This window comes from Dermacentor albipictus, chromosome 1, assembly GCF_038994185.2.
Source record: "Dermacentor albipictus isolate Rhodes 1998 colony chromosome 1, USDA_Dalb.pri_finalv2, whole genome shotgun sequence".
Classification (NCBI taxonomy): Eukaryota; Metazoa; Arthropoda; class Arachnida; order Ixodida; family Ixodidae; genus Dermacentor; species Dermacentor albipictus.
Genome location: NC_091821.1, coordinates 5,286,784 through 5,313,616, shown reverse-complemented (window position 1 = coordinate 5,313,616; position 26,833 = coordinate 5,286,784). Strand labels below are relative to the sequence as shown.

The following is a 26,833-nucleotide window of genomic DNA, read 5'->3' as shown; positions in this document are numbered from 1 at the left end:
TGACAGCAACTCCTCCGGCAGACCAAATGCGGCAAGGCAATCAAAAAGAGGTGCATGTGGTACATTGCTGTATGCCCTTTCGACATCAAGGAAACAGCATAGCAGAGACCGTCCCTCACACCTAGCAATTTGCATGCACTGAGTGAGGATAAAGATATCTTCCAGTCGGCAACACAAACGAAAGTCGTTCTGTAATTCTGTTAGCACACACTTAGCCTCTGCCCCGGCACTGATGCACTCCTTTGGCACTCGGGCAAAGAAGCAGTAGAGAACACTTGTGACTGATCAGTCGGTAGCCTTGGAGAGATTCTGTCTTGCCTCTGTTACGATTGACGTTTAACCCTTTGAGGGTCGATTTTTTTTCGCCATATGCGACCACCTTGGGTCGATTTTTTTTTATTGCACATTTAAATTCTTCAGATGGACCTATATCGAAAAAAATTTACCGCAATTTTTCTCAGGTGACCGTAAAGTGAGAAAAAATGCTTTCCATTGGCATATATGTACTGTTTATTCATGAAAAAACAACAAAAAATAGCAAATAATGTTCTAAGAATATAAAAAAATGGCGCATTCTTATATACAATATCCACACAGAAATACACAAGAAGAATGCGCACACGAAAATTTTTCGCAAGTCTCAAATGTTCCTCTTGCACTAATATTTCTTCAGCGTGTGGTAGTCCTTGATGCATGGCTCCACACAGAGCGGTTCGTTGCACTCAGCGCACATGCACCTTGTGTCCTTGCGATATTTTTGCTGCCGAGTGGTGTTGGCGCATACGTGGCGCCTCCTCTGGGTACTGGTTCCCTGAGCAGCCCTGGGAGGAAACTTCTGAATAAAGTGCCAAAAAAATTACCGACGATTACGTTACTTCCTAATGCGAAATTTGAGCGCAGCAAATAAGCTGTTTCACCTTTTCGATAGATTGAGGCAAAGAAATCGAGCAACACATGTATGCGCTATCACAGAATTTTTTTTTATTTTTCACACGTATTCCTTTAACAAAGACTCCATTAACAGTTCTTGACAGTCATGAAGGAAGCTTTGTGGTCGGAGAAATAGACTGATATATGTTCGACTTGGTACACCAATGCTTGATTCTCAAAGACGAGATCTATACAAGTGCCTCGCGAGGTTGTCACAGCCGTGGGACGCGTTACGAGCGAGAGGAACGGGATGTTCTCCCTCATAAGTGTTAGGAAATTGCTGTTTGTCTTTATGTCAACATTAAAGTCCCCCACTACTAACATCGGTGTGGATCGATGGACGGTTAATGCGAGTTGCAGGAAGTGCACGACGTCTTTCGTGAGTGCGGTAGCGGACTCACGAAAGCGGTATCAGTCGGTCGCTGCTAGCGCTGGGGGGATGAAAGGGGGGCGGAGCTGGTTATGAGGCCGACGACAACGCGAAACCCAGGAACGGACGCCAAAGAGCCATTTGTGTAGCCAGCCCTCCTCCACAGTCTCTCCTCCTCCCTTCCATCATCCTCCCTCGCCCGGAGAGCCGACAGCGCGCATGCGCGGCGGCGGAGCAGCGGCGCATGCGCGGCGGCGGAGCGCGGCGGCGGAGGCGAGCTGGTTACGAGGCCGACGACAACGCCGACAACGCCGACGCCGACGACGACGACGACGCCGACGACGACGCGAAACCCAGGAACGGACGCCAAAGAGCTGCGCTCTAAGAAGGAAACGCATGCACAGCAGCATCCTTCGTATGCGGACCCCTGTGAGCAACAAACGAGCGAGTAACAGGCGGTCACCATTTGAGTGATAAGAACGAGATAGCCATCAGTTTTGCGAGCGAAAGAAGCCGAAACCGCATGCGGAACAAAACCAAAACTAACCGCCGCGCGCCCACGAGGGCGCCAATGCGCTAGCGGTAGCAGACGCTCCGGAGCAAAGAAAGAACTATACAACGAAAACCGAAAGAGATAAGACGCGAGAAAAAAATTCCATGTATTCCCACGTAGTGGCAGCACATGCCAGGCAAGAAAAAGGAAATTAGCGCGTGTTTTAAACGTACAGACGGCGCCGTAAATATACGGCATCGACCATTTTCGGACCTGTTCGCGGCGCCGTATATTTACGGCAACGACCCTCAAAGGGTTACGCACCATACTAAATCAGCGTAATAAAAACTGATAGTCAGCTCTCGCGTAACCCCGGTTGAGCTCTCGCTTGGATAAGAGCTGACCCGTGGTGGGCTTGGCAATCCCTTGGAGCAAAGGATGCTTCACTGGCAGACATGCAGCTGTCATGGGTCACAATCAGCTGTCACCGTCTGCTTGCTCACCTCCCAGCATAGTTCCGTCAACCCACAACTGCTAGTGAGTAGAGGGATTGCAGGCAGTGAGTCGCCATAGTCCCTATTTTCAACGTTCTGCGCACCAAGGGCGCCATACATGAGGGTCACATGCTGAGCACGGTGCCCCTTGAGATCTGTGATTGGCTGGCCAGTTACTGCAATCTTCAGCCGTATATGTGACCTCTCGAAATCTCTCCTGTCGAGTGACCTCACGTCGCTAAAACTTATAGGCTGCCGGCCTGCCCTCCTCTCGTAATGCCTGCATGATCTGGAGATGATGACGGGCAATCTGGGATTGCACCAAAGCTTGCACATTTTGTTTGAGATGCAGGTATTATGCTCACGTTACCGTATCGGCACCTGAATCCATAATTTTGATGCCTTTGCGGTGCTCCCAATTATCCTCGCGTCTTGCCTGCCATGCCTCCTCAAACAACATTCCACCATGGGTTTCTTATGGTGGGCAAGCTGGCAGAACAGGCCGGGCTGTCCTCGTGCCTGAACCAGTCTGCTCCACTGCTGTGTGAGCATCCAACGCTGGTGTGTTCAGGTGCAGCCAAGCCTTCCGAACAGTTGACCCTGTGGTGGGCAGACATCCGACCCAGATGTCACATGAGTGGCTCGTCGTGTGCTGGTCTTCCGCCCCGGCCTACATCCCCTGAGCCACCCGCTGCTCCAGTTTCTTAATTGCAGCTCCTCGTGCCATGAATGTGCGATGACATGCAATCGGACGTCTCCCTACAGCGATGTTGTGCATGACTACCTAAGCGACAGACAACAAGGAAGTGAAGCATGTGTGTTATCGTGTGCATTTCCCTAGTCCTGTACCCATGTCATTAAAGCCTCCCTGTGTTCACTGTGCCAACCCTGTGCATTTGAGGGCTGGGCCCACATCGTCCTATCACACACCTCACAGTTGGTGCAGCAGGTTGCTGAAGTGCAGATGTCAGAAGGGTGTTTAGTAGAACTACACTTAGCAGAGGTAGCATGTCCTCTGCAGCTTTGCAAACCATTCCCACAACACTAGCACTTGAAGAGTTGACGTGGGTTTGGGAGGTATGGTTCGACACGAAGCTTACAGTAACCGGTTTCGATTGAATCAGGTAGGGTACTGGTTCCGAATATAATGACTATTTGCTTGGTAGGCATTTCTCTGTCATTTTGCCTTATTGTTATCCTTTGCACCTTGACTACGTTCTGGTCTTGCCATCTTTCAAATAGTTTGTTTTCACTGAGTTTGAGAAGGTCATCTTCCGAGATGACAATGTGCACTGTGTTCATTGACCTGTGTGAGCCCACTGAAACGGGAATGTCCCCAAATGCTGCAAGTTTCGAGAGTATGTCATACTGTGGTTCGTCACGAACTTCGAGAAGAAGATTGCCGCTTCCCATCTTCGTTACTTTATAACCTGGGCCAATTGCTTCCGTGAGACATTTTGGCTAGAAGAAATGCCGAGATCATTCATACTGTTTTTTGTTTTATGCTGACTGTGTACAATCTGGCCCTTCGAAAAAGAATGTTTCGGTTGCATGAAAAAGCAGTTCCATCGGTGCGCCCCCTCTTCAGGGAGCGATCAGGTAGCGGGGAAAAAGCATCTGCCATATAAAATTTGAAAATTCTGAGGCAATGGTAGCCCTGCACCACCAAGCCCTATAAGGAGACACTACAAGGTTGGAAGAACACTTGCAGACGCTAGCCATGCATCACCGCTATAACCAAATTTAAGATACCCAAAGTTGGATAGCTACACTAGGTTAACCCTTGCAGCACAGAAATTTGGAAGTGAGAAGTAGTGAAAAGAAGACAGGAAAGATGAAAAGGCGAGACAGAAAGAAGAAAGACTGACTAATTGGACAGGAAAAGGCAACTGCAGATTTCCTCCAAGTGGGTTATTCTGGAGGTGCCATCTATGTGAAGCAGAGGCCAAACAGGTCCGTCACCTCCGCCAGAGAGCCTCAAAACACCCGACATTGGCTCAACCCTCAGGATCCCCCATTCCCCAGACACTGTTAACCGCGCATGGCTAAGCGTGCAAGGGTCCAACCCTTATGTGCTCAGGTATGTAGTGTCGCAACACACCAAACGCCTGCTGGCGCAAACACCCTTGTGGAGTATTGGTTTTGTTGTCTTGCTTCGAATCAACATTTAGTGATTCAGGACTATGTGCCCATTCTATTCCCATTCCATTCTATGTGTTCTAAAATGTGGAATAACTCCAACTCAAGAATTGTCACTCCACAACTCTGCTATTACAACGGAAAAACATGAGAGTACACTGTTATGTACCATCTAGCCATGTTTCTGACGGTGCAATTATAGAACAAGAGTCAATGAGTGATGAAAGTTCTTTGGTTTCTGGTAGCAGGCTCCTGATATTAGTGAACAAAAAGGAAACATTGTTTTTAGGGTTCCCTTGTGTATGCAGTAATTGTGGACATGTTACCCGCGCTGACAGATTATGCGTTGTACATCATTCAGATCTACATTTGGAAATAAGTGTCGTGCTGTTGCCATTCATGTCCCACACGTGAACATCATCTTAAGCAAAAAGCTTGTTAAAAACAAGCCGCACACGATCGCTATCCTTTATTATCTGCGAGTACTGATGCAGTTGACACCCTTCGTCCCCAACTTTCCAAGAAATTATGTGCGATGCTGAAATGCATATTTTTTAGCTTGTATACCTGCAGCTTAGCTCCGACTAAACTTCTTTGTCGTTGAAGAATTTCCCTCTTACCTGCCACTTCGGATCACGAGAAAAGCGGTTTAAATGAAGCACCCGAGAAATTGACGTGACTGCGGCACCAAGACAGTGCTCACAAAATTATCATGGTAGGTGCTAAGAAGCTTCCAATGATTCAGAGTGATTTGTGTCTGCTATGCCATAAAACAATAAATTAAGACCTGCGTGACCTATTTTACAAGTTGTCAACTTTATCCTCTATATGTGTGATGTTAACACCTTGTGCTTGCACGCACGCATAAAACAAGAGAGCAAATCGAGCTTGCCTCCTCACTTGCAACAATACAAAGCACAAACTAGGATTGTATGAAGCTACACGTGGGCCATAAATGTTACACACAGTTCTACAAAAGATGAGCTTGCGTAATTTCGATGGCATCAATGGCAATTTTGATGGCAGTACAATCATGTCGTCATAACAAAATTCTGCACCTGATATGTAAACGCATCCATAGCTCCACATGTATGGATCATGCAAGCTTACAATTCTAACTTGTCTAGCACCTCTGAAAATTGCTAAAGTACACGAACTAGAAAGGGGCAGTGCAGCACACGCAGGCAGCAACGCGAAAGGGTGCCTGACGACGCCAGTGGCGAACGGAGCGGCTGCGCTGCGAACGCTCACTCTTGCATGTGGTTGCATGTTGTGTGGCTTGCAAGCGCTTATTATATGGCGTTTTGCCCGCTTTCTGAATGTCTGCTGCTTTTCAATTCATGAACATTTCAGCTCACATGAGAAGCAATAAGTCTAGCCGATTCTGTGCAACATTATTCGTTGGTGCAGTTTTTTTTAGGGCATCACCTAATGAGTTGTTGAAAGGTGTGCCAAGAACGAGGGTACAATGTTGCGTAAACTGCCTAATTTAAACTTACTTTCATTGTTACGGGGACTAGAATTTGCCGAAATATCCATAGACTTGGCGCTCTATGGCCAAAGATGCCCTTGTGCCATTAAAACCCATCAATTATAGGATTTGCCAAAGCAAAGCAAGTAGCCGGACTATTGTAATGTAGATCATTTGTTCTTTTGTCCATTATCACAGCAAATAATGCTGTCCTTGCACTAGTGTAGAAAACTATTGCAGACATCATATTCTGTGCCCTACTGGCTCTTGCAGTGTCCCCATACTCTGTGATGCCTGTATAGTAAGCGTTTAGTTACAGATTGCACAGACCATGAGCTTGTATCCCCCTTTTGTGAAATGCTGCACCTCGTTAAATTGCTTGCCAAAGCATGGTTACCATAAATACAACTATAGCTGCTTTGCCATTTCAGCGAAGCTGCCATTGGCTTCTAGCGTCATTCCTGTGCGTCCTCTCCAGATCATTCGTGTTTACTTCGCCGACACGATACTATTCCTACAGCTCAATTTCAGTGACCTTTCCAAAATACATGGCTTCGGCGGGTGTATGTGACTTCTTCAATCTGTGCATGCATGTTTTCTGCTGCTTTTCATATTCGTGAGCATTTCAATTCACATTAGCACCATGAATTCCGACGGATATTCTGTTCGACGTTATTCATTAACGCAGTCTGTTTGTTTGTTTTCTTCCAAGGCATGATCCAAGGCAGTCTGTTTTCTTCCAAGGCATGATCTATAATGTGCTGCTGAAAGGGATGCGAAGGATGGTGCCAAGGAGGTGCAAGGAGAGCATGAACGTACAATTTAACTGCTTAATTAAATTTACTTTTGATGTTGTGGGGAGTAGCTATGTTTAATCCCCTTCTCACACGACCACTCGATTGCAATTATGTACAATCTACATCTGCTCACTCGCAATCATATAGACTGTCGTCTGTGCCCTCAAGCTATGCAAGCTAGACAAACTCAATCCTGATTGCTGAACAAGTAGGAGTGCTCATGTTCAATCGTGTTGAAAAAGTTAATCCAGATGGGCCTCAATTGATATTGAAAGTGCCCATGTTCTCAAGAGCACATGGCTAGACTCCAGCATAATAGATACTTTAAAGGAACGCTAAAGACAAACACTAAATTACTTTACTTATAACATACTTTTGAAAACTCAATTTTTGTTGATTCCGTGGTAAGAGATTGATTACTTGGGGGTAGAAATGAAAGCAAGACTTCAATGCCAAAACCATATCGCTTGTGCATAAGTGTGATGTCGCAGATTTCAAAGTATATTTTCAAATATGGTGCCGCTGAGGTGTGTAAATGTTTTGAAAACTTTCAAAGTTCACCTTTTTTACTTTTTCTGAGTGCAGGTAGTGCATCTTTACCCGTAAAAAAATGAACTAGGCCCGTCAAACTGGGTGAAATCAAAAGTGAGCTAGTGCTGGCATTTCAAGGCTGCCCATCTTGGTATCTTTTCTGGCTTACCAAAGCTCCACCTACGGAAACAGTGGCTTTTCCGGTATTGCAGAATGGTCATTCACGAACACCGATAAAGCTATTTTTGCCCTCACCTGAACCTGTATTTCGTACTCTGTGTGTAGAGTGGATGACAAAGACTAGCACCAAAGAACTAATGTCCTCTAAAAACAGATTGTGTTTCTGCTGTACTTGGCTACATAATGAGAATGTACAAGATGTTCTCATCCATATCCCCTTAAAAGTGCTGGGGTGAAACTTTTCTGTTCCACATTTTTTTAATGCATTTTATAGGTACGTAACTAGAATTCATAATCATGGTATGAAACCTCAATCTCTTCAGAGTGGCACAAATATTTAATTACAGCTCTTTCTAAATGACCTATTCAAACACACGTCAACTGCATTTGAATATCGTCAAATAAATAAATCAGATCAAAATGAAGCATGGTTTTGGACATGAAAAAGAACACTGAACCAGTAAATAACAAAATAGGCTCATCAAAATTCATGAAGTCAAAAGCATAGGTGGTAGCAACATTGTCTCACAAACAACTTAAGTGCCTCCCAAAGTGTCAAGAGCTGTCAAGTTGACCCTTCGAATTCTATGAATGCCTGCAAATAGTGATGTAAGAATGCTGCCTGCATACGCTCTTAAAAGAGTTGCGCACTTTGAGGTGTATATTCATCCCATAACGGCAATTGTCATCTGCTTTGCTTGCGTTTCCTTTCTTGAAAACTCGGCGCTCGCTACTTTCCTGTCAACATTTGCTGTGTCACAATAACGCGCATGCCGTTCGAGAGTTGGAAGTACCAGGCTCGAAGCGTTAAAGAAATGCGGGCAAGACATGATTATTGTTGTGCTACAAGATATGCCCCAAAGGGTGCTAACTTTTTTAAAAGTGTATAGCAAATCCTACAAAAGAATGAAAACACGATAACATAGTTGGCCCTGGAAAAAAAAAGTGAAAAGGTAGCACACAGCAGTATTTTGAAATTTCTTGCTCAAACATGCCAGCCAATTTTCACCCCTTTTACTGCAGAAGTGGTTTTTGTTGAGGTCTCCTGCAGGCTAGGGATGAATTAGATATTAAGTCATCCCCTGACATGCTGGAACCTGGCCTGCCTAGGTCTACCTGCTTCAGGCCGAATGGGTAGCCGTTACTAACATGTTTGTCCCCTTCACAGGATTAGACATTCACCACGGTTTATTCATCTTGACAGTGAAGTTTTGCTGTTACCTCAGTGGTCTTCTTGAGATTGGTTCACACTATCATGTGCTGAAGGCCTAGCCTATGCTCACACACATGCAGCTCGCAATGACACTGCAACGGTTGAAACATCTGTCATTGCTACTGCAAAACACTGTGAAACACGCAGCACACTAAAATCAGCATTTTTGTGCCGGTTACCACTGACAACATGCACTTGCCATTGCCTGGGATTGGCACTGCTTCAGGCAGCCTAATGAGCCAGCATATATGCTCCCCTTGTTCATGCATCAATGTTCAGATGTGTCGAATTAACTTTATAAATACATCATGACTCGTGCATTCTCCATGCTTAGCGTCTGGTGGCTAGACTTCCCCTTAAGCCTGCTTCACATGCAAACGACAGCGTTGTGGTGGTTGCGGCAGCTTCGTTTCACATGCTCCGTTTTGGCATGACCCATGCCGCTGTGATGCACAGTGTTGCTTGGAGAAAAGGCCCGTGAGCCGCGGGTTCCAGCAGTCTTCAAGAGCTACACCAATGGAAACTGACCCTTGCAACGTTTAACACCCAAACCCTCTCGAGTGAGGCTAGCTTAAAAGGACTTTTTGAGGAACTATCAGACATTGCTTGGGATATCATCGGCCTTAGTGAGATTAGAAGAACTGCTGAGGCTTATACATTGCTGAATAACGGACATGTCCTCTGCTATAGACGTCTCCTAAATAAGAAGCAATACGGGGTAGGATTTCTAATCCATAAGGACATAGCGGGCAACATTGACGAATTCTACAGCATTAATGAGAAGGTAGCTGTTGTTGTAATCAAGCTTAATAAGAGGTATACATTAAACGTAGTACAGTGGCCGAATGATTTTTCGGACTCCAAAAATTCGGACATGCTCGATTATTCGCTCTGCTTCGCGGCACCGTCATTCTCCCCATAGACCATAATGTATAACAAATGCCGAAAGTTTGGACATTTTGCAAACTCTCATCTGATTTTTCGGACACTCCTTAAGCCGACTCAATCGAGAGCACTTGCACCACGCGTCGACTCTCACCGGTGCGTGGTTTGACTTGCTGAACGCCATTTTTGTTTTGAACAGAGCCTCCTTGCTGCCCCACGAAGTGGCGCTACTGCAAATCCCCCTTCATCATCATAATTTTTGCCTCGTTTGATAGAGTGGCTAGAGCAGTTCCGGTCTCAGCTTAGTAAGCCATGTCAAGACAATCCAGCAGCCGATTTGTTTTTCTTCATGCACGATGCTGTGTGTAGGCCACATTTTTAGTTTGTGCGACTGGTGTTGGCGTGTTGGGTGGTGTTTGCTTTGTTTGCTGTGTCGAGGTTCTGGTGATCCTACGCGGCATACGGAAACATCACATCAAGTGTCTAATTGCGTCGACAGTGCCCGCCCAGAATGCACTAGGGAATGCCGGCAAGTGGGTGCCAGGAGGCCTTGGATTTGTCGCCTTCCAATGTGCTCTCTACTGAAGATGAAAATGTTCTGTCGAGACCTGCGCAGTGGTTGCGATGCAATTCTGGATACCGTCTCATTTGACAGTTTCACAGGTGCTGACACTGCTGCACTGACATGCGCAGACCTCGACAACGGTGAGATCATTTGTCAGGTTTCAGCTGCACTGCTGGACAATACTTTGAGTCGGAAGATGACGTACCATGTGCTACGCTGCCGTCGCATGCAGAACGTGTACAAGCAGTGACTGTGCTTTCAAGCTGTACGACCCGTCCGAGATTCAGGCTCATCTGACTGTACGTAAACGGAACAGCGTGCAGCGGCGCGTTTACAATTTCTTCAAAGCCTACTGCCGAGCCCGAATAAGTGCGCGGAAATAAAGGATTTCTTTTTTTCCCTTAATCTGCTTTTTTAGACACCTGTTTATTCAGACATTTCCGCAGTCCCTGTGAGGTCCGAATAAATGGTCGGTGACTGTACAAGCCTATGCTCCAACATCCAGTCACGAGGAAGTAGACCAGTTTTACGAAGATGTTGAATTAGCGATGAGAAAAGTACAAACTCAGTATACTGCAGTAATGGGCGACTTCAATGCAAAAGTGGGGAAAAAGCAGGCTGGTGGTCAAGCAATTCGCAACTACGGCATCGATTTTAGGAACGCCAGAGGAGAGATGCTGGTAGAATTCGCAGAAAGGAATAAGCTTCGAATAATGAACACCTTTTTCAGGAAGCGTAGCAACAGAAAGTGGACCTGGAAAAGTCCTAACAGTGAAACAAGAAATTAAATTGACTTCATACTTTCTGCTCATCCCAGCATAGTGCAGAATGTAGAAGTGATAGATAGGATAAAGTGCAGTGATCATAGGTAAATGAAGAGTATGATTCACCTCAATTTGAAGAGGGAAAGTGTAGAACTGGTCAAGAAGAAACAGGTCAACCTGCAGGCAGTAAGGGTAAAAGCAGACAAATTCAGGCTGGTACTTGCAAACGAATATGCAGCCTTGGAACAGAAAGATGATGATGACATAGAGCTAATGAATGAAACAGTTATTAGGTTGGCTTCAGAGACATCAATTTAAGTGGGAGGCAAGGCACCAAGGCAGCTAGTAGGCAAGCTCTACCAAGTAACAAAGGAGATAATAAAGAAACGACAAAAAATGAAAATGTCCAACTCAAGAGATAAGATAGAATTAGCTGAACTGCCAAAACTGATCAACAAGGCGAAAATAAGTGATATTTGAAACTATAACGTGAGAGACTGAAGAAGTTTTTTGTAAAAAATGGACGCAGCCTGAAACCACTGAGAAAGAAACTTGGCATAGGACAAACCAAGACGTATGCACTGAAAGATAAGCAGGGTAATATCATTAGCAATCTCGAAGATATAATAAAAGCAGCGGAAGAATTCTATACTGACCTGTACAGTACCCAGAGGAGTCAGGATACCTCAATTAGAAACAGCAATGAACATGATACAGAAACTCCCCCTATGGCTAGCGATGAGGTCAGAAGGGCCTTGCAAGACATCAAACGAGGAAGAGCGAGATGAGAAGATGAGAGAGAAGAAGCGAGAAGATGAGATGAAGAAGTGTTTCAGCCAACAGTCTGGGTACTCACATTCCCTTCCCTCCTAATCCCCATCAGCGGCCTAGAGCCGTCCCCTTCCTTAAAATAAAGGCTTTATTCATTCATTCATACGAAGTGTCTATCGACTGCAAGGGTCCCAGAAAACTGGAAGAATGCAAACATTATACCAATCCACAAAAAGGGAGATGTTAAAGAATTGAAAAATTATCGGCCAATTAGCTTATTCCCAGTATTACATAAATTATATTCTCGGACCATTCCCTATATCAAATGATGGAAATAGGTGGATTGCCGTCGCTACGGACTATACAACTCACTATGCCATTACTACAGCCCTACAGGCCAGCTGCGCCACAGACGTCACTGGTTTCTTGCTTCACGACGTTATCTTGCGCCACGGTGCACCTCGTCAACTTCTCACTGATCGCGGCAGATACTTTGTCAAAGTCATAGACGACCTACTTCGATCATGTGCTACTAAACACAAACTTACTACCACTTACCATGCTCAAACTAACGGTCTTACCAAACGCCTGAACCGCACCTTAACTGACATGTTAGCAATGTATGTTTCCTCCGATCATTGCGACAGGGACATTGCTCTACCATTTGTCGTGTTCACCTACAATTTCTCGCGCCACGACACAGCTGGCTATTCACCCTTCTATCTCCTCTTCAGCCGTGAGCCGACTTTGCCTTTCGAGACTCATTTCGACCACATTCGACTGCCGACAGAGTACACTCGGGATGTCATAGCCACAGCGACCCATGCACGCCAGATTGCCCGCATTCATCTTTCTGCTTCACAGACACGCCAGAAGTGCCGTTACGACCAGCGCCATCACGATGTACACTACGAACCAGGTGCTCTTGTGCTAGTTTGGTTTCCAACTCGGCGTGTTGGTCTTTCGGAGAAATTCCTCTCGCAATACAGTGGAACCCCGTGCACATGTTTTTCACCGGACCGGGGAAAAAAAACGTAACAGCCGGGAAAACGCAACAGTGAGGAAAGCTCCGAAAATGAATGAAAAAAGTGCAGCTTCAACTATAGACAATTTATTTCCACGGAGTGCGCTTAGGACTTTAAAAAAGTCTAGAATGGTGGCTTGCCGTTTCTTTCGCTTGCCAGAAATCACCACACGTTTCTCAATAACCTGGAAGGCCGCATTGCTGTCAGCGTCGCTGTGAGGTGCGACGTACCAAGGAGAAAGTCCAGAGCCGCGACGGCTTCTCCAAAGCCAAGATTTGGCAACTCCCCGGCATCATGCAGCTCGTGCTCCTCGTCACCGCGCCACGGTAATGGCAACGGACGAAGGAATATCCGCGGGAAATTTTGCCCTCTTTGGCGTAATCATGCTAACGTACTAATGTTTGTTTAGTATTGCTGCGGAGCGCGTGCGCGTCCGAGCTGCCCGGTTCCGCGCGGGGCGGCGTGTTTTCGCGGGGTAAACAAGAGAGGAGAGCTGGCCCGATAGGCGGAGCAACGCCATGAGCAACGCCAACTTCCGGCTTCACTTTCACTAAGAGTGACGTCAGAGCCTCTCCCGAGTTTCCTTGCTCCGTGAGTCGACCGGTCCAAAAACCATGCGGTGACCGTAATCACCGTGATGATAGTGAGAGCATTTTTCGCGAATGGCCACTTAGTGTCGGTCTCTCGAACTGGCGTGCGGCTTCTTGCAGCCTGTTCTATAGCCAAGCCCGGACAAGCGCGGCCAAAACTCGTCAAACGCCAAAATGGCGGCTGGAGTGCATTGCCTACTTTAGCCCAGGCGGGTTCAGGGTGCTAAGTTGCGACGTATCATGCGGGAACGTTTTCACAGCTACTACGTAACAGCGGGGTTCCTTGTACATTGGATCCTATAGAAGCTATGCCGGGACCGGATGAAAACGACGTAGTAGCCGGGAAAACGCAGCAGTGAGGAACGTAAAAGCGGGGTTCTACTGTACCATGGCCCTTGCCGCATCCTTCGCCAGGTGACCCCTGTCACATATGAAGTGTCTCCGCTGGATGCCACAGTGCCTTCAACTCTCTCTGACATCATCCACATCAGCCGTTTCAAACATTACCTTTCTCAGACCGATGAGCCGCACCAACAAGGTGCTTTTTCTGACGGGGGTGATTTCACAGTTGGTAATGTGGGAAGAAGAGGACAATGATAGTGGCCTTGGAGACGACGAAGAAGAGTTTAGCATTATCGCTGGTCTACGCTTGTTGGCTCAGCCATTAAAAGCTATCTGTAAATAGACACATGCTTCTTCCTTCCCGTAACATGATTTAGCAAAATAACCTCCAATAGATTAAGGGCAACGATGAACTTTAGACAACCAAGGGAACAGGCTGGCTTCAGGAAGGGATACTCTACAAAGGATCACATCCATATCATTAGTCGACAACCAAGGGAACAGGCTGGCTTCAGGAAGGGATACTCTACAAAGGATCACATCCATATCATTAGTCAGGTTATCGAGAAATCTGCAGAGTACAATAAGCCTCTCTATATGGCTTTCATAGATTACGAAAAAGCATTTGATTCAGTAGAGATACCAGCAGTCATAGAGGCATTGCGTAATCAGGGAGTACAGAATGCTTATGTAAATACCTTGGAAAATATCTACAGAGGTTCTACAGCAACCTTAATTCTACACAAGCAGGAATATACCTGCAAAGAAAGGGGGTCATACAGGGAAACACAATCTCTCCAATGCTATTTACTGCGTGCTTGTAAGAAGTATTCAAGCTATTAAACTGGGAAGGCTTCGGAGCAAAGACTGACAGCGACTATCTCGGCAACCTACGGTTTGCTGAAGACATTATTCTAATCAGCAACAATGCAGACGAGTTACAACAAATGATTGAGGACCTTAACAGAGAGAGTATAAGAGTGGGGTTGAAGATTAACATGCAGAAGACAAAGATAATGATAAATAGCCGGGCAAAGGAACAAGAGTTCAGGATCGCCAGCCGGCCTCTAGAGTCTAAGAAAGGAGTATGTTTACCTAGGTCAATTAATCACAGGGAACCCTAATCATGAGAAGGAAATTCACAGAATAAAAATGGGTTGGATCGCATACGGCAAACATTGCCAGCTCCTGACTGGAAGCTTACCGTTATCATTGAAAAGAAAGGTGTACTACCAGTGCATTTTACCAGTGCTGACATATGGGGCAGAGACTTGGAGACTGGCAAAAAAAGCTTAAATTATGGGGTTTTACTTGCCAAAACCACTTTCTGATTATGAGGCATGCCGTACTGGAGGACTCTGGAAATTTGGACCACCTGGGGTTCTTTAACGTGCGCCTAAATCTAACTACACGGGTGTTTTCACATTTCGCCCCCTTCGAAATGTGGCCACCGCGGCAGGGATTCAATCCCGCAACCTCATACTCAGCAGCCTAACACCATAGCCACTGAGCAACCACGGCGGGTTGACAAAGAAGCTTGAGAACAAGTTCACTGCGCAAAGAGCGATGGAACGAACATTGTTAGGCATAACGTTAAGAGACAGAAAGAGAGCGGTTTGGATCATAGAGCAAACGGGTATAGACAATATTCTATTGACATCAAGAGAAAGAAATGGAGCTGGACAGGTCACGTAATGTGCCGGTTAGATAACCCTTGGACCATTAGGGTTACAGAATGGGTACCAAGGGAAGGAAAACGCAATGGACGACAAAAGAGTAGGTGGAGCGATGAAATTAGGAAATTCGCGGGCACTAGTTGGAATCGGTTGGCGCAGGACAGGGGTAATTGGAGATAGCAGGGAGTAGTCTTCGTCCTGCAGTGGACATAAAACAGGCTGATGATGCTAATGATGATGCCGGTATGATGCAGAGTGTTGCTTGGAGAAAGGGCCCATGAGCCCCAGGTTCCAGCAGTCTTCAAGACCTACGCCTTGCTCCACATTTCCACTTTTGATACGCTTGAGCTGCTGGTTTCATTGGTGTATTAAGTTTGTGGTCCGTTTTTTCGTGCTTGCAAACCTTGCAGAAAAAAGAAATGCTGTGTGTAGAACTGCTAATACAACCTTTTTTATTCACATTAATGTCTTTTAGCTCTTTATAGGCAATACCTTCAAAGTCTTGCAAAGTACACAGACACAGAATAAGCCACGTAGAAGCAAAGGAATGGGTTGGTTCATATTTCTGCCATCTTGGGCTTAAAGAGCCCCTGAAACGGTTCGGTCAAATTTTGTAGACGCGTAGGGTACAGCTAATGTTAATCATTCAGACCACAATTTGTGTAAAGCATCTCATATTAAGAGAGTTACGCACGATTACAAGTTACACTCCTCCATAGCCATGCATTTTCTCCTCAACTCTTTCGCCAAGTGATCGGGGCTAAGCTTTGCCTTCACTGGCCCTGTGTCATAATGGCACGCCGTGTCGTTGACTTCCGGTTCTCTAGGAATGAGCACGCAAAGCCTCTCCAACCTCTCCGCCAGCTGCTTGGCAGTCGACCCCAAGCAAAATCTTTCGAAGCAGCGTGCATTGCGAATTCTGTCACAGCGCCGATTGTGTCTGGTATTCAGGTAACCACAGGCGAGCCGGGCATTTCAACGGAATGGTGGAGGCTGTTACGACTTTGCACCGCTGCACCACTATTACGACTTTGTGGTGGTCCCGTAGCGCTCGTCACCCGTTTCGTGACAGAGCGTTGGTAGTGAAGACTCCAAGTCAGGCGTCGGTGAGAATAACGAAAGGGATTTTATACACTATATACAGGTCATTATACAGGACAGGATCGGATCGGCACTGGCGCCGAGAGCTCACAGCCAACGCGACTGTTCCCGCACGGCGACGTCCGGCGAAAACCCGTGACACATCTCACCCCAGTCGAGAGCGGCACTCTGCTCCCGGTGGGTCGGCGGGTCCGGTTTTTGAGGCGGCCGCGTCCGCCCTTATAATCCCCGAGGAACCATTGTCACTCAAACGGCCCAATACAAAGCCAGCACTCGACGGTCGAACGAGAGGTCCAACCAGCGACCGCGCTGGCCACCCGGTTCAAAGTTCGCGCGCGCGGTGACCTCCAGGCAAAAGGAGGTGCGGCGCCGGGCTGTCTGGCACTCGGTTGCACGTTCGAACATGTTGCCCGCCGATGCTTCTCCGCAGGACACCGCTGCCCGACGGCTCAGCATCATGACTTGTCAAGGGAGAATTTGGGCGCTCGCAGGATAAATTCTGCATCTTGCAGAATCGGAATCCGGGCTGGTGGTAATGGCACAACAAGGCATAAACTCAAACTAATGAAGGAAATTTAGTGTAGACGTATGTGAGCTGCCTGATCAGTCTCCACGGTCCAGCCACATGTTGGCACAGAGCTTAACCAGCCAAACAAAGAGCTAATAGACAGTTTTAGTTTAGTGTACGCAACTATAGCGTACGCTATACGCTATAAAATAGCGTACGCTAAGCAGCGCACGTTTTCTACAATTTTAGTTGGCCGACGATATCTTCGGATCTCTGAGGCCATACTCCGTCGTTGCGGCTATTTTGCGCCTGTAGCGATACGTGGCGCTGACATCTCGAATGTTTCTTTCGTTAGCCTTCGACTCGTTCGAAACGAGAAACGATCTCGAAAACACCACGAGGTTATCCATAATTACGACCGGCTTTATAGTAATAAAGCCGGTCGTGTCCTTAAATCTCTGTCGAAGCGGCCTGAGACTAAGCGAAAGCCGTTTACACAGTCATTTGCTACGAACGAAGTGCATTTTACAAAAGCAAAGCCAAATTCAATTCGAAGCGGGCAGCCGGGACCACCATGTTTCCTGCAAACTCCGCAAACCACGCAAAAACGCTAACTCTAACTCGTTTGCGTTGCGTACGCCCGCTATACCCGCTATTTCGTTTAGCATTCAGCGCATGCGCAGTGACGACCCGCTATTTTTTAGCGTACGCAATGGCATAGCGTACGCTACACTAAAACCGTCTAATATTGCTCTAACCAAGTGTAAAACATTTTAAACATTTACAAAAACAACATGCTATCGATTGCGGTCCTGCGAAATACTTACACCAGCAGCAACGAAAAATACAATTCATTACTGCTACTGTGTTTGGTTGACCACTGTGCCACCAGGTGGCTGCACCTTGCAGACCATTCACGTTTGCGCTTCTGCTCATCCCGTGAAATGGCACAGTCAAATGGCCAGGTCCTATCCCCATGCGCTTGCATTTACCCAAATACCGGACTCGCGAAATGCTATTGTGGTAGTAATCTGCCAGTGTAAAGTGACAGCCGCAAGCGCCAAAATCCTGGCGCCGATCAGATAGAAACAGTCCAAAGCGCTGGAGCCACTCAGCTTGTCTGCTAGCTTGCAGAGGGACACGATGTCGCAGCTTGACATATTGCCAGTCGCTATGTTTGTAGCCCACAATGCAACAAAGACGAATCATAGTGCTCGCGAAAAGACTGAGACCGACACTGACCGCGGAGCTCTCATCAAAACGAAGAATGTTGCAACACAACAGACAACATTTGCTGTGTGCCAGAAGTGCCCAAGTGTACTGAGAAATTATTCTTGTGCATTCTCTTTATTTATTTATTTTTATTTATTTATTAAGTACTGCTAGCCTGAATTCCAAGCCTTAAGCAGGAGTGGGTTACACTCGGGACAAATGTACCTGAACAACAAAAAGAGCACACATACAAACAAATGGAACTGGAGAAAAGTGAATGGTGTGTCAAGTACGGCACTGAATTATATAATTTCAAATGGTAAAATGTTATATATATGAACACACATCATATCGCAATAGTAGATATATGAACACACATCAAGACATATTAGACAAGCGCGTTGCTCAACAATTGACAATGTGAAGGAAACAAGAGAAAAAAAGGTATTTGGTTCGATGCGTTATGCATGTCAATGCGATGCACAATATAAAGAAAACATAACTGTAAAAACATCAAAATAAAGAAAAGCAGGATATGGGTGCGACGCTTTCATGAAACGTTGCTAGACCATTGGTGAAAAGACACTATCATTTCACATTTTGAAGTGCGGCAGTGAAAGTGGCAACAGAAGAGCTCTAGATTATTTCTCTGGGCAAACGATTCCAATCACGGATGGTACGGGGGAAGACAGAATTCATGTAAGTGTTGGTTCTACAACAAATTTCGCTAACTTTTTTTTAATAGAAAGAACGAGTGGAACGCTGCGTAAGAGGTTTCAAGTACGTGTTTTTGTCGATTCCAAGGTTATCATTGTATATCATGTAGAATGTTTTTAGCCTCTTTCGCGGTACCGTCTTGTTTGAAGGGATTCTAGATTTGCAGATGTTAATAGAGCAGTTGGCGATGTTTTGCTGCTGTACGAATTAAAAATGAATCTAGCTGCCTTTCGCTGAATGCTTTCTAGTTTCCTTATATTTGTATTTGTGTGCGGATCCCACACTGCTGCAGCGTATTCGAGTGTTGGTCTTATATACGTTTTGTAGGCCAAAAGTTTTACATCGCTTGAAGCTTTGGGAAGTGTTCGCCGTAAGTAGCCTAGTTGTCTCATGGCTTTCTTGTGTATGTATGTGATGTGATCATTCCATCGAAGATCAGATGTAATAGTTACCCCTAAATATTTGTAACTTGGAACTACAGATAGATTGTTACCGTTGATGCTATAAGTGAAAGTGAGTCGGTTCACCTTACGCGTAAGTCTTGTCGCTACCGTTTTGCTTTGGTTTATTTGCTGTTACTTTCTTTTTATATAAACAAATGAACTCACATTCCAACTATTACGAACAACATTTGTTTACCCTAAAGTTAGAAAAATTATCAATGACGCACCCAGGGCAGCCAATCGGATAGCTCGTCCTACTGACGTCGATTGGGTGAGTGACGTCAAATGAGTAGGGGCGGCTGAAAATTCAGCCGAACAGTGTGCTGCAATCGGCAGCGATGTACATTTTTAAAACCTTATAACAAATTACACACTTTACGCGGAGCACTTAGATGCGTCAATTAATGATCAGAAGGGCCTACTCTAACGACTGAGTACATTTGTAGAAAATTGTCAAAACTGTTTCAGGGTTCCTTTAAAGCATGTGCACTTTCGAATGCCATGAGCCGTTCGGCCACTATCTAGACCACAAGGATGCAAGACACCTATGGTCAGATTTCAAAGAAACTCTTGTCCCTTTTCACCTCCAGGCATTCAAGTAAAAAGGCGGCAGCTGCGTGGAGCAAGACCAAACAAAACCATGAACATGTTTTCCCCTTCACAGGAAAGTGTTTTTGCTACCCTTTATTTCACCTCGACAGTGAAGTTTGGTCATCTCAGCGGTCTTCTCGTGATTGCTTCTCATTGTGAAGAGGTGAAGGCCTAGCCTGTGCTCACACACAGGCAGCTCACAATGTCACTGCGAAGCACTGTGCACATTGACAGATGGCATCACCATTACATTGCAGAGAAATCTGAATCTTTTCAGCTGTGTCTTCGCAGACGACGTACACTTGCATTGTCTGGGGTATTACCGAGTCGCCTTTTCCTCGACTAAAGAATGTTTCACCAACTTGCCCAAGCAGCCCCTCTGCGAGTCATAATTAGCACTATTTTAAGAAGCACTACAGAGGTTTATACTATACAGGATGTCCCACTTAACTGGTGCCAAAATTAAAGAATATGCAAGTGCCAAGTAGCTGGAGAGTGAAGGTAATGTTTGCAGTTGCTTGGAGCACGTCAGACTATCATTTGTATTTTGCTTAATTAATAATTAGTTATTTAATGAAGATGATTAATTAATGTTATATTCAGATAAAACGTGTTGAAAAGATTGTAGACCATCCTGAAAAATTCCCAATCCAGCTTTTTGTCGCTCAATACATACAACAAAGCTTTCTTCCAAGCCTGAAGGAAGTTCGCAAAAGCCCGCATAAGTGCCGCAGGAAGTGCCCCCCGAGACGTTTTTATGTTGTGCAGGCTTTCTTTCAGGCTTCGAAAAAACTTTTATGTAGCAAGTATAGAGCAACAGAAAGACTGATCAGGAATTTTTCATGATGGCCTACAATTTCCCGATTGACAATTTTGCTCCGTATATAATAGTTGAGAATTTAATAACTAGATACGTGATTAGGCAAAATACAACAAATAGTCTGACGTACTCCAAGCAATGGCAAACAACATTATATCTTGGTTCTGTCCAGCTATGTGGCATATTCCTAAGTTTTGGCACAAGTTACATGGGACATCCTGTATATACCACAATTTCTTGTCTATAATTTGCGCACCCCCCCCCCCCTCAAAGCAGCAGTTTTTCCAAAAGAAAGACGTACACGAGTCACACTGGTGTATAAGACGTACATGTTCATTTGGTAAAAGATGTAAAAACTTTGTGAGCATCAGGTCATGAGAAAGTGTGACGAAAATATATGCTTGCAGCGGCTGCCGCCTCTGCAATGCATGCCAGGATAAGCAGTGCTGACACGCGTGCAAGTGCCTTCGAACATCTAGACTATAGTTTTAAAAAGTATTTTATTCCAATAGCATGAACCATGTTATTGATAGCTTACATGATGGCGTTTAGTCAAAGCCACCGAAGTCGTCCTCCTCCGAGCCGCTCACAAACAATGCAGCAACTTCAGGTTAGAGTTCCGTTGGCATGTCACCATCGTCTTCTGACTTGCTGTTGGAGCACACTGGAGGCTTTGCACCAGTCCCAGATAATTTTCTCGCCGACTTCAAATTCCCTCCCTGCTGCTCGATTTCCATGGTATGTACACAGCAAGTTCAGCTGCACAGCACGCAGCTTGATTTTTGCGTCATTACTACACCTACCTTGCTTTGCATGCGGTGTCATAGTTAATGAGACCATGACGACACACGCGAAGTGCCTTGCAACAACAGCAACAAGTGCAGTGAAGTGTAGTTGCTGTGCACGGCAGAAGGTGATGCGCGGCGGAGCGCCATTTTATGCCCGCTCGATACAAAGGGCATGGCCATAGTATCCAATCAGAGTTTGGTTGTATAAAGTCGCACCATTCTATAAGACGCACTGACAAAAAACTAAAAAGATGCGAATTATACATCGGAAAATACAGTATATCTTTTCACGGTTAGAATTTCAATGCTGCAGCAGATGAAAGCAAGTAAGTTGCTTTGGCACATTCTTGAGCATTAATGTGCAGAGTAGTTAGTATGCCCCTGGTGAAATGAGTAACAGGAGCCCTTGGTTCCGCTTATTCTTCTCACCCAGTGAATAGCAACAAAATTGATAGCCTTGATGCCATGACATAGGATACATTGACCTGCTCTTAACATGTGACGCCTGAGGTTGCCGCCATGGCTCTATTGGCTAACACTCCCAGAATTAGATCTAGTACACATAGACAATTAGCTGAGAAAGTGAATGGAGTACAGCTGCTGCCATAGCACAATGGAAAGAGCATCCCTTGCCTTATGTGGAGGTTGTGGATTCAGCTCTCATCGACTTCAGTGTCTGCAGGACTCGTGTGATTCTAACACTATGTGAAAGAAACTAGTTGAAATCAGCAGTACGTTGTTCTGGGTGCATAGCTCACAAGTTCTGATGGCTGCACAGTATCCAATGTAATCTACAAGTGCACTTTTCAGACAGCTTGAAGGGTCATCTGGCCCTATCGCATTTCATAATTTATTTCGTAACAAGCAGCAACCACCAGCAAAGCTGTGATTTACAAAGCTCACCTGTTCTTGAGGGGTCCCTTAAAACCAGGGTCAAACTTGCGGGGCTCTCCTGCACACAAAGAAAATTACACATCACTGAACACTTCTTTGACAACTTTGGTTGCAAGAACCACTTAATCCTTCAGGGTTGGTACAAAAACTTACACAAAATTGATCGATCATCAAAGGGACATTTGGAGCAATAGATTCACTGACAGAAGAAACTGACATCAATTCCAGCTCCCAAGGCAAGTATATCTGTTCCTTTTCAATGTCTGGTGATAAACCTAGACCAAAAATATAAGGCCTGTTCAACGTTTGCCTAGTAGTCATGAAAAAAACATTCCAGAATATCCATTTCAAACAACCTTTCACACTCTCTTTAAAACAAATATAAATTCAGCAGAACCCATTTCCCAATGAATGTTGACATTAATGCCATTAGCATCAGCCACATACACACAGATACAGTAGAAGCGTATCGTATTAATTTATTTTATCACAGACTCATACGCCATCATTTACTGAATATGCATTTTCTGTATGGATGGATGGATGGATGCTACGAGTCTCCCCTTTGAAATGGGGTGTTGGGTTGCGCCACCAAACACAAATTCCCAGCATCAAACTTCTTGAACAATTACTGGGAACTCTGTTTTTGTATGCCTCGGTTGTTTGTGGTCTCCCTGTTTTTCTGCCACCAAACCTCCAACTGCCTCTTACTAATCTCTACTGTGGACATGTTTACTTTCCCCCTGCTATCCCTGAACTCAAGGGTTTCAAGGAGGCCAGAAGCACCTAAAACTGGCAGCTTGGTAGATATTTTCCCGTTTTAATAAAACATGTTCTATCATTTTCCCAGCTTTACTGCAGCAAGCACGTGCTTCTTCACCTGTGGTGTACCTAACTTTGTAACTATGCATTCTAAGGAATCCTAATCTCACCTCAAAAGTAAGGAGCTTCCCTTTGAGTTATTTCTTTTACCTCGCTTTGATTGGCAGTGTCCTGTGTTTTTCACAGACTGTGACAAGGAAAGAGACTGGTGGCGACGAGTCCTTCACAGTGAAGTTCTTTTAGATAGACTACAGGCCGTCCAGAAGGCCCAAGATATGGCTGTAAGGTGAAACCTTACTGTCCCAACGTGGGAGCTGCCTGCATCAACCTAAGGGTTGATCTTGAGGACCTGAATATCATACCATACCATACCTCGCTTTATAGCTATGCATTCTGAGGAATCCTTATCTTGCTTTGAAAAGGAGCTCCCTTTTGAGTTATCATAAATTGTTTCTTTCCTCATTTTGTCTTTTCGTTTGAGGTAGTTACTCATAGCAAGTTTCTTTTCCATTGCCGCCACCTATGAGATTGTCTCAGCCTCTCACTTTGCATTTGACATTCTTTGTTGCTATGTTACTATACTGGTTGTGTACTCATTAAGCTTCCTAGTTCTTTTCCTTCACTGTGAGTCAATGTTTTTCCTGTAAAAATATCTAAACACACTCGCAACTCATTTACTTTCTTTTATATTCCTCATTCGTTCTTCAAAATCAATTTTATTCTGAGCTTCCCTCACTTAAAACTTGTCCAGCCTATATCACCCTGCACTGCTTCATTAGTAGTCTTCACATGAGCGCCCAATGCGAGGCATCACACTGACCTTTGGTTGCCATTGAGCCTGGATTGTAACCCTGACTTCAAGCAAACAATTTCCAAACGAAAGTCCTCGAACGATTACACCTTTCCACATATCCTGGAGCACCTCGTACTTATCACGTTCTCATAGCACTCCATGCTTCATTAGGGCCGCCTTTCTCTTCCCCTTTGCTATTGTTTTTTCCTGTGTCTCCAGATATCTATCGCATTCGTTTATCCATACACCAAGGTCTTTTACCCAAGGTATTTCCTGGCCCGGTGTTAACACTGTCTGTTCAGTCTTTTCATTGAATACCATAACACCCAATTGTTTAACGCCAAATTTCAAACCTAATTTCCCACCTTCCTGTCCACAGATATTAGCCAGTCGTTGCATATCACTGCTTGTCTGCATAAAACAAACCTGGAAGTTGCTGCTCTACTACTGCACCCATCGGTTTGTATGAGATTGGACTCAATATTCTTTCCCTCTAGCACCCTTTCATCCTTACCATGTACATCATGAACAGCAGCGTGGATAGAGGGCACTGTCTCAGTCCCTTGGTGATATCAGCTTTCTCCACGCTCCTCATCTCTTCCCATTCAATGCCGGTATTTTCTAGGTAGCTCTCCCTCAAAAACTGTATAGAGTCATTGCCTATACCTTCACCTTCCAGAATCGGCCACAAAATGTTGCAGTCTACGTTATCACATGCGCCGGTAATGTCTAAAAAAGCCACATATAACAGTCTCCTTTCTGTTTTGGATATTTCAATACACTGAGTAAGAACAAATAAGTTACCATCCAGACATCTACCAGTTCTGAAGTTCTCCCAATATGCCATTTTGTTCTGCCCATGCTTGCAGCTTTAATTTAATCGCCTGCACTGCTGGACTGCAATTACCAACGTAACGGTCAACGATCTATTTGAATGAATTCGATCTTTTTCCCCTTACCTTTATATATTAAATTCACTCTACTTTGTTACCAGCAGTCTGGTTGCCTATTTTGTAAGATTTTTTCTAATGCTTCCAACAGAGCTTCCTTACTTTTTGGTCCTAGCTCATTAATCAGCCTAATGGGAACGTCATCTAACCCTGTGGCTGTGCGGTTAGGAATTTTCTCATAAGCTTTCCTCCAGTTGGAATTTCTCATCACCAGCTCCTTCATCTGGTTTTCGTACATGTTCTTTTGTTCCTCAGAAACCACCTCATCACCGGCTTGAAATCATTCGGCTGTTATTTTTCGTACGTAATTTAATGCCACGTCCCCTTTCAGTTTGTTTCCATCTTCGTCTAGGATATGTTGTAGTGTTGTTGACTTCCTGCTTAATAATTTTATGTGGTTCCAAAATATTCTAGGTGTGGCCATCTTTTTCTCATGTATTTCTGACAACCAGCGTTAATTTTCACCTTTAATCTTTGCTTGAGCCAGTATTTGAACAGTGTTATTTTTTTTCTCCTGGTATATTTCCCCTTTTCTCGCTACTTCATCCTGCGGCAACTGCACCTTCTTTGCCTGCCTGGGCTCTTGGGATGCTTTCTGCCATTCGTCGATCGCTTCCCGTACCTCCCTGTTCCACCAGCTTTTCGATTTCCTTTCTCCTTTCCAACAAATGCGTCGCCTCTCTTTCCTTATTTCTTTTCTCATTACAATGAGAAGCTCACTATATTCCCACTCCTTCCTTGGCCATTTGCCAAGTTCTTTCTCCACTCTTGTGACTAAACTGGTTATTTGTTCAGCGTTCAAATTTGGAATGGCCATTCTTCATTCCTTGCTCTCTTTCACAACTGCATATCCCAGTTTCAAAATGATGTGTTTATGGTCACTCCCTATGCTGACATACCCTTCCTCGTCAAGAAACATTGCTCTCAACTTATAAGTTCATTCTCTCATCAGGCGTAATCAGTGGCCTATTGCCTATTTCCTCCTCCCCACATGATCTGGCCATCACACTTATGCGCCATATTCATGATAACGAGGTTACGTTGGTGACAGATATCTAGCATTAACTTCACGCTGTTATCGGTATAACCGTCTAGATCCTGTATGTAGGCATTCATGTCGCCCAACAGGATATTTCAGCATCATTCCCAAAACTCTTAATATCCGCACTTAGGCATTCCACTAACTCGATTCTTCTCTTCACAATTTTTTCCAGTTCATAAGTACGACATGCTCAGCAAAGCTTTATTTCCACTGACTGTGCCTGATAACCAAAGATGCTCTTGACACATTGAATTTACTCTTTCCCATTTCACTCCATGATGTATGAGCATTCTGACTCCACCTCCCTTTCGAATTTTTTTCCGTTGCACTCTGCTCAAACACTGTCAATCATTGGTGCATCTTCTAATTCTCTAAGATGTGTTTCTGTAACTGCATACACACCTATTTGTTCTCTATTTACCTGCTCCTCAATCTCAACCCACTTTTCCTTTCTTCTGCCACCCAGCATGTTTATGTAGCCTATTGCATGGCGAGCTTTGTTTTACTCCTTTTTCTCTTATTGACGGCAATGCTATTCTTAGGTTCCACTAGGGGACCTTCATCACTACCCACACTGGCCTCCAGAGCACCTGTGAGCCCCCCAAAAAAGGAACTGAGCGACCAGCAAGTCACCAGCCCACTTCTTGTCTATGCCTGTGATTGAAGTGGATTCCGCCTTTTAAAATCACCATACCTTGCACTTCCCTGTTCACTTTCAATACCTCGAAACCATTTTCTTGGCTCACTTTCCAAATCGCCTCATTAGTGGCCGCAAGTGCTCTTTGTACGTTAGTGTCACATACAGCTACCTCCAGCGACATGCACACCACAATCTGCACCTGACGTGACATCTTGCACAAGTCGTCTACACCCTTCACCAAACTCCTGTTTAGTCCTGCCCCTTTCCTGTTTAGCA

General features: G+C 45.1%; 1 protein-coding gene across 9 annotated transcripts in view; it reads right to left on the bottom strand.

The window, feature by feature from the left end:
* Window positions 1-26,833, bottom strand: part of Ctl2 (Choline transporter-like 2) — a 608,937-nt gene that overhangs the window by 451,751 nt on the left and 130,353 nt on the right. For all 9 annotated transcript variants that reach the window (XM_065452835.2, XM_065452836.2, XM_065452840.2 and 6 more), the window contains exon 2: window positions 22,320-22,368. In XM_065452835.2, coding sequence (XP_065308907.1) covers window positions 22,320-22,368 — 49 coding nt within the window. The remainder of the gene's footprint in view (window positions 1-22,319; window positions 22,369-26,833) is intronic.